General features: G+C 40.0%; 1 protein-coding gene across 1 annotated transcript; it reads left to right on the top strand.

Moving 5' to 3' along the window:
• The first annotated feature begins 303 nt into the window (after positions 1-303).
• Positions 304-13133, top strand: LOC129008836 (olfactory receptor 5AN1). The gene is made up of 2 exons (XM_054441277.2): positions 304-681; positions 5853-13133. Exon 2 carries the CDS (start codon positions 5866-5868, stop codon positions 6799-6801), a length of 936 nt encoding a protein of 311 aa, XP_054297252.2. The 5' UTR covers positions 304-681; positions 5853-5865; the 3' UTR covers positions 6802-13133.
• The last annotated feature ends 804 nt before the right edge of the window (positions 13134-13937 follow it).

The following is a 13937-nucleotide window of genomic DNA, read 5'->3' as shown; positions in this document are numbered from 1 at the left end:
TCTGGGCTCAGATTTTTCACCCAGAAATTGAGAGTTTTGGACTAGAAGATCTCTATCTTCTTTCCAGCTCCAATGACTTCAAGTTTTGTAAAAAGTTGCAATCCTGACATCATGATAGGATGATAGGGAAATAGGGAATTGACCCACAAAGCAAAGTGGGGCATGAGATCAGCAGGGACAAAAACTCCATGACAACCATGGCACCAGAGAGCAAGTACCTGGCATGCTTTCTTCCTCTAATTGGCTTTTCTCCTCTCATCTCTGCTCTCAGAGACACATTTAAAATGATCCCCACTTGAGGCCATCTCTCTTGCTGTGAGTGGACAGCCAATTTTGTGGTCAAACATGTCCATCTTGGAGTGTGATACGCCCACCTGAAAAATTCCGTTGGAAAAGAAATAAGCAATTTCAACCTTTGGCAAGAACTCTGTCTTCTTGGGGTACCTGGGTCAAGGTCACAGGACAAGACTTAGAACACTGGATTCTGTACCATCTCAATATCCATGTAATTCTTCCAGTAAGGACACACATGGAACAGAGTTTATGGTCCTCAGTCTCTCTCATTCTTCAACTCTTCCCTCTTCCTCACTTCCACATTCTGTACCTGAAGCTCTTCGTTGGATTCTCTTTCTCCTTACTCAACCTTCTGTAAAAAGAAAAACCTCAAACATAAAATTTCAGGTATTATTCTGGAGTGAGGGATGGGTATTGAATTCTTAAGGTTGTGAACTTGAACACTGCTATCTTCTTTTTTTTTCACCTGTAAAATGGGGATGTTGGGATAATCTATAGTCAAACATATGTTGTCTATAAAGCCTGAAAGATGAATCAAAAATAATAATTTACTGAGTTTTAGAGGAATTTCCTAAGATCAAAACCTGATGGGGTATGTTTCCCAGTTTTCTCCACCCCAAGGACCCTTTTAATTTAATTTTTGCCCTTCAGGATTCTGTTTTCAAAATGCTAATGATTAACTTGATTCTGTTTAAATACATAGCTTTGATTTATGATCTCTGAATAGCAAGAGACACACTGAGTCTTAATGATATGATGGAGTACTCATATATAGTGCTATTAGAACTTCTGAAATACTTCAAATTGCTCTCTGTTGTAATTTTTGGAGACCCTGGGATCTGAAGACACCGTCCTGGGCAACACAGATGTCAGAGATACCCACTCCAAGCACAAGAAGTGTTGGTTTCAATATTCCTTGTAACCTTCTTGTACATATATTGTTCTTTATTCAGCAATGTTTCTGGCTTTACCTGATTTTGCACCCTGCACAACTTTGCGAACTGACCATGTCCTTATTAGATTAGCACTGGGTAGGATTTTGATCACCTACATTCATCTAGCAAAATCTTTAACCAATATTTACATCAATTATCTTTTCCTCTGCGAATTGTCTCAGGAGACGGTGAACATATGCAAGGAATTAATCAAAGAGAGTGAATGTATCCAGTTTTTTCTCTTTTTCTTTAGCTTATCAAATGTCAACAAGGTAAGTTTTCAGGATAAATTTTATCATAAATGAGAAAAGCAATCCACAACTCCTTGTTCTTTACTGGAAATGGTAGATTACATAGAGTACATTTAATTATGTCTGCCTGTGTCACCAGAATGTAATAAAAAAGTAAAGAGTTTCAGTGCAACCAATCGATCAACAATTTGACTTATTTTCACTCAATTGACCAGTTACATTTATGTTTGGGGGATGTTATCTGTGAGAACTTATATTTTAAAAATTTTCCATTAAATCTAACTCACCTTGGATAACATATCTGAGATACTGTATTAGATGGTTTTTTTATTTTTAAATCTATTTTTCATTTTTATTTTTATTTTAAGTTCTGGGTACATGTGCACGATGTTCAGGTTTGCTACACAGGTAAATGTGTGTCATGGTGGTTTTCTGAGCCTATCAACCCATCACCTAAGTATTAAGCCCAGCATGCATTAGCTATTTTTCCTAATGCTCTCCCTCCCCCCACTCCACCCCCTGACAGGCCCCAGTGTGTGTTATTCCTCTCCCTGTATCCATATGTTCTCATAGTTCAGCTCCCACTTATAAGTGAGAAGATAAGGTGTTTGGTTTTCTGTTCCTGCACTAATATGCTGAGGATAACGACTCTGCATTCATTTGCTGAGGATAATGGCTTCCAGCTCCATCCATGTCCCTGCAAAGGACATGATCTCATTCCTTTTTATGGCTATTCTAAGAGTAAACAGAAAGATTTCCAAGTTAACAAAACCATAATGGAAATAAAACAAAAATAAGATTTTCTTAGTTTGACATCCAAGCCCGAGTGAAAGAACCATTTATTAATGTGTTAAACACAAACTTGTTGAGTTCTGCAAATATTAGTATATACAATGATTAGCATTAAATAACCAAACGTCTCTACTTATCGGTGTGCTCTGTACAGTCAGCGTTCTCAGCTTCAGGGTACTTGGTGGTGCTGGAACAAAAAGCAGCATCAGCAATTGACAATTCAGCTGTGTGGGAGATAACACAATACTACAAGATAGAAAGAAATACAATCATTTGTCAACAATATTCTTTAGTCTGGTTTAGAAATCATAAATAATTGTATTAAGAGCTCCTTGATACTTCAGTACTAGTTCTTCCTCTATTCCCCTTTAAGAGAGAAGTGATGATGGGAATGATCATTGCTAACATTTTTTGAGGCCTTATGGGTTTTGTTTTTTGTTTTGAGATGGAGTCTTGCTCTGTTGCCCAGGCTGGAGTGCAGTGGCACAATCTCAGTTCACTGCAACTTCCACCTCCCGGGTTCAAGCAATTCCCCTTCTCAGCCTCCCAAGTAGCTGGGACTACAGGTGTGCACCACAAAGCCTGGCTAATTTCTGTATTTTTCATAGAGGTGGAGCTTTACCATGTTAGCCAGACTGGTCTCAAACTCCTGACCTCAGGCAATCCACCTGCCTCAGCCTCCCATAGTGCTGGGATTACAGGTCTGAGCCACCGCGTCTGGCCAAGGCCTTATTGTTTTAAGCCCTTTATGTCATTCCATCCTTGCAACAACCCTTTGAGGTTTAATGATTATCAGCTTCACTTATAGATGAAGCAACTGAGGTACAGAGAGGTTAATCATGTGCTAAACATCACACAGCCTGCAAGTAAGATTCAGGAAAGTCTACTCTCTCACATTCTATCTCTTTCTCCCCCTTTTTCTCTGTCCTCTCTCTTTTCCTTCCTCCTCCCCCTTTCTCCACCCTATTAATGATTTTTACATTTAATAATATTTTTATCATAAACGTAGAAGCTGTAAGAAAGCAAGAGAATACAGATAAGTATAAAGAAGAAAATCAAAATGATACCATCCATTACTTTTAATGTTTGACATTATAAATGGTTTGTAAGGGGTGTGTGTGTGCGTGTGTGTGTGTGTGTGACAGAGAGAGACAAGAGAGCAGGGGAAGGGAGAGAGAGTTCATGCATGCAGAAGAGTTTACAAAAAGCAAATAATTTTTTTCCAGAAAAGTAGAACTACCTTGTGCACTCATCCGTGGTCATATGAGTGCCCATTACTTACTGATTTATACAATATCTTATATATTAAGATAATAATTATATTGTCTTTTTCTGATTTATCACTATTTTCCCCCATTCATCGTCTTTCAAATATGCTTTATACAAGGATTTTTCTGCCGTAACCAAGTTTTAAATTGCTTTGCCATATTTTTTGTCTTATAGTTTCTGTTTTATTGTTATTTTTCAGGAATATCACTTCCATCCCAAGATTATATAAATGCACATCTATTTATTCCTCAAATACTCTTTTACGCATAGTGAGGCAGGTCTCACAGACCATTTATAGAAGAGTTTGTTCTTTCACTATCAATTGAAAATACTTTTTCATATATAAAATTCTTACCAACACATATTTATTTATGAAATTTTTATTTGTTCTTTTGGCACATGTCTATTATTATAAGAATAATAAATTATCAATGTTCATAATACTTTTTAATATCTGAAAGTTAAAATCCTTTCTAATTATTTATCTTTTTCAAAATCTTCTTGGCTATTATCATTGGTTTCCCTTTGATCTCAAGAAAGGACAGTCTGAGTATGGAGCAGAGTGAATGTACATTATCTATGCATACCTTTGGTTGGTGCAATTACTTTTACACCAACCTAGTAGTATAAGTCTGTTGGTAAGCTCTAACTTGCTGATTGTATCTATCAAAAAATAAAAAGGTATACCTCTGTATTATTAGAGATTCGAAATATTTACTTTGACCTTTTCTCTAGTTCAAGATCCATCATAATTTGATGCTGGTTTTCCATCGACCTAGTGTACCCAAAGTCAAGCAAACTGAAGAAAAAATAGCTTATGTGGCTTATATCATCATGGCTTTAGGTGGCTTGACTGGCATGGACACTAGGTCTGAATCTACACCTGCCTAGAGGCCATGATGCCTGGCTGTCTATAGGGCTGATGCTATCTCATGAATTTCCTGAAATTAACTCATGAAAATATTACTTTTCACGTTCCTACCCACAGGTATACCTGCCACTCACGGTTATCTGTAAGCAATCCATGATAACAATAGCCAGTCTCTACTGAACAATTGCTGTATACCTAACTGTGTGCTAAGTTTTTGCATGAATTTTCACTTATAACCTTCCCAGTAAACTGGGAATTTAGAAGCTTTTATTGTCCTTACATTATTAGTAGTAAATTAAGCTTAATGTTTTTATGTCACTGGTACCAGTTAATAGAAGGAGAAGGTATTGGAAATAAACTCCAAAGTCTGAACCCTTAGCCACATTACTATGCTGTTTCCCAGATACCCTAAAATTGAGACAATAGTTGGGGCCAAGAGTGAGCTGCACTAGCCTCCTTCTGGAATGCTTTGTATGAAGGCTTCCCTGAGAAGACTTATTCCAAAACTTTATTGGACATCCATGCTGTGTCTGCCTCAAAATATTATCAGAATTTATGATATTATTGTTAAGGCCAGTTTGGATATGTTATATTAAATACATTTTTATTAAAATAGGAGAAGTTATCATAAACAGGGAAAATAATTTTTCTAAAGGGTAAAATAAAAGTATTTTAAATCTACTTAGATAACAATCCAGGACAGGACTGTTGTCCATCAAATATATTTTGGAAGGATGCCATTTAAGCTTTCATAATTTTTATTGTTGTAGTTGAGACGGAGTCTCACTCTGTCGCCTAGGCTGGAGAACACTGACATGATCTCACCTCACTGCAACCTCTGCCTCCTGAGTTCAAGTGGTTCTCCCGCCTCAGCCTCCCGAGTAGCTGGGATTACAGGCCTGCGCAACACGCCTGGCTAATTTTTGTATTTTTAGTAGAGACGGGGTTTTGCCATTTTGGCCAGCCTTGTCTCAAACTCCTGACTAAAGGTGATCCACCCACCTCAGCCTCCCAAGGTGCTAGGATTACAGGCGTGAGCCACCACACCCAGCCTAAGCTTTCATAATTTTAAAGCAACAGTTATATAATGAATCACCAGAGGTCTTTTTGAAGAAAAATGATTATCTTAATTAGTGATCTTTGCCTTATACCTAATACTCTCAGCTTTTCTATAGCATATTTTTTAAAAATTACCAGTCAACTTTTAAAATATATTTTTTAATTCTCATGATACTCCATGAATTAATCAAGAACCTGAAGCATTGTGCAGGTACATGCTGACAATTCAAGAAGAAAAGTTGGGGTCTTTCCATCAGAAGAGTGAAACATTTCTCCTTTTCCAGTGCTTGCTGGAAGAAAAGATGTACACATATGAAGATGGTAATGTTATCATTTCACCTGAGTTAGCAATCCATTCTCTTGTCTCCTTTCTGATATTAGGAGCACCAAGCCAATGACTGGGGGAGGAAATATTACAGAAATCACCTATTTCATCCTGCTGGGGTTCTCAGATTTTCCCAGGATCATAACGGTGCTCTTCACTATATTCCCGGTGATCTACATTACATCTCTGGCCTGGAACCTGTCCCTCATTGTTTTAATAAGGATGGATTCCCACCTCCATACACCCATGTATTTCTTCCTCAGTAACCTGTCCTTCATAGATGTCTGCTATATCAGCTCCACAGTCCCCAAGATGCTCTCCAACCTCTTACAGGAACAGCAAACTATCACTTTTGTTGGTTGTATTATTCAGTACTTTATCTTTTCAACGATGGGACTGAGTGAGTCTTGTCTCATGACAGCCATGGCTTATGATCGTTATGCTGCCATTTGTAACCCCCTGCTCTGTTCATCCATCATGTCACCCACCCTCTGTGTTTGGATGGTGTTGGGAGCCTACATGACTGGCCTCACTGCTTCTTTATCCCAAATTGGTGCTTTGCTTCAACTCCACTTCTGTGGGTCTAATGTCATCAGACATTTCTTCTGTGACATGCCCCAACTGTTAATCTTGTCCTCTACTGACACTTTCTTTGTACGGGTCATGACTGCTATATTAACCATGTTCTTTGGGATAGCAAGTGCCCTAATTATCATGATATCTTATGGCTCTATTGGCATCTCCATCATGAAGATCACTTCAGCTAAAGGCAGGTCCAAGGCATTCAACACCTGTGCTTCTCATCTAACAGCTGTTTCCCTCTTCTATACATCAGGAATCTTTGTCTATTTGAGTTCCAGCTCTGGAGGTTCTTCCAGCTTTGACAGATTTGCATCAGTTTTCTACACTGTGTTCATTCCCATGTTAAATCCCTTGATTTACAGTTTGAGGAACAAAGAAATTAAAGATGCATTAAAGAGGTTGCAAAAGAGAAGGTGCTGCTGAGTTTACAGATTCTGAGATTTCTGCCAGATATGGCCCATCAGAATCCCCTTAACCCACAAAATATAATCATGAATGGACTATAACAAAATTCATGCTGCCTACTGCCTTTGGACAAAGAAGGCTTGATTTGATGCAGAAAATATGCCAATATGGACCAACAGATGACTTGATGCCACAGACATCAGGATCTTTAGGTCCTGGAGGTTCATTATTTTTATCCTACATCAGGTGTGGCCTCATCATTTATTAATCTATCCAAAAGTATTTGTGAAACAACAAGATTTAGAATTCTTTTGTTTCCTGTGGATTCTCAGGTCAAAGATGGCTGAATGTTAGGACTTCACCACTAGAGAAATGAGGCCTGGCACAGACCCCCAGGAGTTCAGAAACATCATCTTCTCCCATATATACTGATACAGCATAATAAAGACATGGTGGTAACCATTGATTATTCTGTGTTTCTGGACAGGAGAGAATAAACAGACAGAGGGGTTCTGCCATTGGAAAGGGAAAAAAGCAATATATTGGCCTGGTTGTGTCTTTAAGAAAGAGCAACCTGAAATAGCTGCAGTTTGCCTAAGACCTCTCTCAGCACTAATCATCTAATACATTTTTGGCAATTTCCTTGCCTACACCAGCTGTAGCATAAGAAAGAAGGAGATGATTTTAATCATGAAGTGGGATAGAAACAAGGATATGGTCCCTGCAATGACATTTACTTATGAGTCTGATTATTTGATTTCTTGTATCTAGAGTCTAGTGGGAAATTATAATGGAGATGATATTCAAAGTTCACAGCCAATAGCAACATCTGATACTGTGGGACTGAAACTTTCTTTTTCTCCGCCATTAAATTTAGAAAATTTACTCTTGTTTGACTGGGTAACTATTGAATCCAGGAGAGGATGAAAGAAACATGGGTCAAAGGTATTTCAGTCAAGCTCAACCTAGACAAGCTAACCTGCAGTCATGTTCAGAGAAGTCATGCATTTAAGCCTACTCTACATCAGCCAGTCCCAGCTGATTTCCAGGTGATCTGAGGATACTTGAGTGGCAATAAATGAATGTTGCAGCCAGCACTGGATTCTGCGGTTTGCTATACAGTAGTAGTTAACCAATATACTTCATAATTTAAAATTAAAAATTTTCTCCTTGTCCAAACTGCCTGGCTTCAAATTCAGGCTCTGCCACCCCCAAGCTGTGTGATGCTGGGCAAGCCACACAATCTTTTGTGCATCAGTTTTCTCATTTGTAAAATTGAGATATTATATATCTATTTTGGAGTTGTTTAGGATGATTGAGCTGATACTTATTCAAAACTCAGAATAGGGACCTCAGCATATAATAAATGCTATACATGATCATGTATTATTATTTATTGAGTGCTTTCTATGTTCAAAGAATTTAAATGGTTTCAGTTGAGCTAAGTTTTATTGTTATACCAACTTCATAGATGAATAAACTTAGGCCAGAGGAATTCAGAAACACAGCTAGTAAGTGAAGGGGGTGGGAATCCAAACTAACGTTGCAGATATCAAAGCCTCCTCCCTTCTTCAATACCCCTTAATATATAAGGTGCCAAATTGCTTATTAATATACAAGGTAAATATGAATAAAATAAAGCAATATTTATGAGATGTAGTCAATGCTAAAATCAGAAGTAACAATCTTTCTAAAAGAAATACAATAAAGCAACAAAGCTGTGAATTGGAAAAAAATTGAAAAAAGAATGCCAATTCAAACCTTAAGAAAACTAGGGGAGGAGTGGAGGAGTGGGCAAGATGGCTGACCAGAAGCAGCTAGTGTGTGTGGCTGTCATGGAAAGGAACAGAAGGGGTGAGCATTAGGTCTTTGCAACCCTCAAGTCAGGAGATCTCCTTGTGAACCCACTCCACCAGGGCTTTCAGTCTTCAGTCTAACACACAGAGCTATGTGGAGTCTTGGCAGAGCAGCCACTCAGGCCAGCATGGAGACCTTGAAGGCTTAGATACTTGAGTTTTCTGGTAAAAGTAGCTGCAGCTCCAGCAAAGTTGGAGGTTAGACTCCTGTATATACCCCTAGGAAAGAGACTGAATCCAGGGGTGTTAACAGCAACAACCCACAGGCCCCACTTCCATGGCACCTCACAAGATAAGATACACTGGCTTGGAATTCCAGCCAGCTACCAGTAGCGGCATTACACCTCCCTAAGAAGGAGCTCAAAGTGAAGAGGTGGGCTGTTATCTTTGCTGTTCAGATGCCTTAGCTGTTCCAGCCTTTGGGCTTTGAAGAATCTGAGCTGACCCAGGGTGGAAGGGAACCCCCAGCCTAGCACAGCACAGCTGCTCTACCCAAAGATAGCCAGACTATGCTTTAGATGGGTGTCCAATCCCATTCCTCCTCACTGGGCAGGACCTCCCAACTGGGGCCTGCAGCCACCCCCACCAAGCTCTCCAGCTGACAAAGATGTGAATTATCCCTGAGATGGCACTCCCAGAGGGAGAAGTGGGTTAACATCTTTGCTGTTTTGTTGACTTAGCAACTCCAGGCTTTGGGCTTTGAAGTGTCTGAGACGACTGAGGACTGAAGTAGACCCCCAACACAGCACAGCTGTTCTACCAAAACGTGGCCAGACTGCTTTTTTAAGTGGTTCCTGACCCTGTTCCTCCTCACTGGGTGGAACCTCTCAACTAGGATCTCCAGCCACTTCCTACAGCAGCTTTGGGCCAGCAAAAGCTGCATACCTCCCTGGGACAAAGCTCTCAGAGGAAGGGACAGGCCACTATCTTTGCTGTTTCACAGCCTTCACTGGTGACACCTCCAGGTTCTGGGAAATCTGAGGTGACTAGGTACTGGAGCAGGCCCCAAGCATATAACAGCAGCCCTATGGAAAAGTGGCCAGAGTGTTACGTGGGTTTCCATTCCCATATCTTCTCACCAGAAAGATCCTCAGGCCTGGGCTTCCAGCCACCACCAGCCAGAACTATCAAGCCAGTATCAAATCAGCAACTCCCTAGACAGAGCTTCTGAGGTCAACTGAAAGTTTCTATGCCACTGCCTCTGCAGTGGAACTGCCCTTGACACCCTCTGACTAATGAAGGAGCAAAGACACTAAGTGCTTTATCCACACCTCTAATAGTCTGCAGTAAACCCAAGGAGAAGAGGCTGGTCTGTCTCCCATGGGTCCCACACACCCCCCTACCACTCATTGCCAGACAAAGAACCCCTGGCTTGGGCCCACAACACATACCCTCTATCTTGGGCTGGCTGCACTGAGTGATTGCTGACCTGCCTCTCTCTGGGGTGGAGCCCCCAGGAGTCAAACAAATGACCCTTAGCAACAACCATTACAAAGATCTCTTCCACTGCTGTCTCTAAGCTGGGGAAGGAATATAAACACAAAGATCTCCCCAGAGCTGCAGTGGGCAGCCCATGATTGCTGAATCAGGAACTACAGCCGGCACTCAGGGGGAGAGGAACCCACACTTTCAAAGCACTGAGAGGGAACACAGCTGCAACGGTGAGGAAACACAGGGGAGCCACACAACAGAGCAAGAGTCTTCCAGATGGCCTGTAAGCCTAGGTGTCACCTGCTGAATCACACCTCAAAGCTTTAACACCAAAAATATCTCACTAGCATATCCCCCTCTGAAACCAGAGATAAGAAGTGAGCTTCAAATAAAGACCCTACACAAAGCCTTGGCCTAGTGAAAACATCCAGAAAATAAGTCGATTGACTGTACTCAAACTACTCTGCAGTTAAAGAAATACCCACATGCAGAGATGAGAAAAAAAAACAATGTAAGAACTCTGGTAACTCAAATGGCCAAAATATCATATGTCCTCCAAATGATCACACCAGTTCTCCAACAAAGGTTCTTAACCAGGCCAAACTGGCTAGAATGACAGAAATAGAATTCAGAATATGTATAGGAAAAAAGATCATTGAAATTCAGGAGGATGGCAAAATCTAATCCAAGAAAAATAAGAATCACAATAAAGTGACACAGAAGCTGAAAGAAAAATAGCCAATATAAAAAAGCACTTAGTGGGTCTGACAGGGCTGAATAACACAATACAAGAATTCCACAATACAATCAAAAGTATTAAGAGCAGAATAAACCAAGCTGAGGAAACAATCTCAGAACTTGATGCTTGATGCTGGTTCTCTGAAATAAGCCAGTCAGACACAAATAAAGAAAAAAAAAAGAAATCAACAAAGCCTCCAAGAAGTATGGGTTATGTAAAGAGGCCAAATCTACAAGTAACTGGCATCCCTGAAAGGGAGGGGAAGAAAGAAAACAACTTGGAAAATATATGTCAGAACATTGTCCATGAAAATATCCCCAACCTTGCTAGAGAGGACAACAGTCAAATTCAGTAAATACAGAGAAGTCCTGCAAGATTCTACACAAGAAGATAATTGCCAAGACACATAATCATTATATTTTCCAAGGTCAAAATAAAAGAATGTTAAAGGCAGCTATAAGGAAAGGGTGAGTCATCTACAAAGGGATCCCCATCAGGCTAACAGCAGGCCTCTCCACTGGTACCCTACAAGCCAGAAGAGTTTGGGGTTTTATTTTCCACATTCTTAAAGAAAATAATCTTCAACCAAGAATTTCATATCCAGCCAAACTAAGCTCCTAAGTGAAGGAATAATACAATCCTTCTCAGATAAGCAAATGTTGAGGGACTTCACTACCACTGGACCTGCCTTACAAGAGATCTTGAAAGGAGCAGTAAATAAAGAAAGGAAAAACTGCTACCAGCTAGTACAAAAACACAGTTAAACACAGAGACCAGTGTCACTATAAAGCAACCACACAAACAAGTAAACATAATAAGCAGCTGACAGCACACTGACAGAATCAAATGCACACATATCAATATTAACCTTGAATGTAAATGGGCTGAATGTAAATGGGCTAAATTCCCCACTAAAAAGGCACAGAGTGGCAAGTGGGATAAAAAAGCAAGACCCAATGGTATGCTGTCTTCAAGAGACCCATCTCACATGTAAGACACACATCAGCTCAAAATAAAGGGAAGGAGAAACTTCCATGGCTGATTTGTTACTGTTGCTGCCAAATGTCACAGACTGAAAGAATCAAAATTGTAAAAATTTCTATTCTAACCAATTAATGTATGAATTATGTGAAATACCAATCAAAATCACAACATATTTGCTTGTGGAAACTAAAAGTTGATTATAAAATTAATACAGAAAAGAGCAAAGCATATCCAAGATATTCTTGCTCTTACAAATATCAATGTATTCAGAAGCTATATAAGTGACATAAGCAAGATGGGGAGTCAGGGATCTCAGCCCTCATCACACACAGAAAACAATTGGACAGCTATCTGTGCATGAAAATTGCTGTAGGAAAGCTCTGGAGTCCAGTTAAGAAGCTGCAGCAACACAGTGAAGACAAGAGAATGAACATGTTAGTCAGAGTTCTCCAGAGAGACAAAACCAATAGGATACATCAGAGGAGTTCCTGAACTCATTAAAATTGTTGGGAAAATATTCTGTATATATACATCTTTTTTGATGAAAGCTTTACATCATTTGGATTCACAAGAAGGACCATAAAATAACCACTGTGATAGCTCTAGGCTGTTATCTTGTAGGCTTTTTCTTTTCACATGTCCATGTGTTATCTACACACAGTTTGGTTCTTTTGTTTTGATATTTGCGTATATGTGGTGTATTCCTCTTTCTTTTAAACAAAGGTTAAGACTAGACTTTCTCTGAAAATGCTATTTTGCAACATTTTTTTTCCACTAAAGATAGCCTTCCAGGTCAGCACATAAAGATAAACATTTTTAATGTTTTCATAGTGTCCCTGCTTAATATTACATAGAGTAGCTGGGTCATAATTATTTAATCACTACTCAAAAACATAGTATGAGTGCAAAAATGTTCACTGATTTGGAGAAAAAGATTGTGTTATGGCAAGTTAGAAGAAACAGGATATGTGAAGGTGAGGAATTCAGAGGAACCTCTATAGGTCACCACCTTAGGGAAAAAAAGACAAAATAAGGATTGGAAAACTGCAGAATGTTTAAATTTGTTACCACCAAAGCTAAAAGCACAACTTGTGCAGGAGGAGTTACCAATGCAGCTGAGGCTATCCTGCATCTATGCTCCAGCTTCCAAGACTCCTTCCGATGCCAGAGACATTATATTAACAGAGAAAACAACAACAACAACCTACAAATAAAGGTTGTAAAATAAATTATAATACAAGGCAAGGCTGCATGTAGTCTAGCTAAGCCCATTTTGAGGAAAGGTCCAGGGACAAATTTGGAAAAAATTATAGGATAGGCAACAGATAAAGGTATGAAGTCATAAAGGAAAGAATTTGAGCAACGTATTAAAGAGCAATACTGGTAACTGCCCTGGTTGTGCCTGCCTACCAGACACCCAATCTTGCAAGACTGACATTAAAAGTCTTGCTTCCACTGTTCTTTGTATCTCCAAGTCCATTCTTTGAGTTTGGACAGGTGACTGTGTTTCTTGCAATTACTTTCTAAAGAAGGCATAAATGAATATTGCTGCCATTCTCCAGCCTCTGTCCCTATGATCCACCTCTAGCCTACATGCCTTGTTCTGGCCAAAGAGAAAAGAAGGTTGAACTCCAGGGAATGAAAAGCATGGTGGACTTCTGTTCCAAGATGGCTGAATAGGAACAGCTCTGCTCTACAGCTCCCAGCATTATCAATGCACAAGATGGTTGATTTCTGCATTTCCAATGGAGGTACCTCATTCACCTCATTGGGAATGGTTAGACAGTGGGTGTAGCCCACGGAGGGTGAGGCAATGCAGGGTAGGGCATCGTCTAACCCGAGAAGTGCAAGGGGTTGGGGGATTTCCCTTTCCTAGCAAAGGGAAACCATGACAGACTGTACCTGGAAAAAGGGGACACTCCACCTAAATATTGCACTTTTCCAATGGTCTTAGCAAATGGCACATCAGGAGATTATATCCTGCACCTGGCTCAGTGGGTCCATGCCCAAGGAGCCTTGCTCACTGCTAGTGCAGCAGTCTGAGATCGACCTTTGAGGCAGCAGCCTGGCAGGGGGAGGGGTGTCCACCATTGCTGAGGATTCAGTAGGTAAACAAAGCAGCTGGGGAAGCTCAAACTGGGTGG

The sequence above is a fragment of the Pongo pygmaeus genome, chromosome 9 (assembly GCF_028885625.2).
Source record: "Pongo pygmaeus isolate AG05252 chromosome 9, NHGRI_mPonPyg2-v2.0_pri, whole genome shotgun sequence".
NCBI lineage: Eukaryota > Metazoa > Chordata > Mammalia > Primates > Hominidae > Pongo > Pongo pygmaeus.
Note: the sequence above shows the minus strand (reverse complement) of the source record. Positions and strands in the feature narration are given on the sequence as shown.

What these genes read in the sequence shown, in the direction of transcription:
- LOC129008836 (XM_054441277.2), top strand. Translation starts at nt 5,866, where the DNA reads ATGACTGGGGGAGGAAATATTACAGAAATCACCTATTTCATCCTGCTG.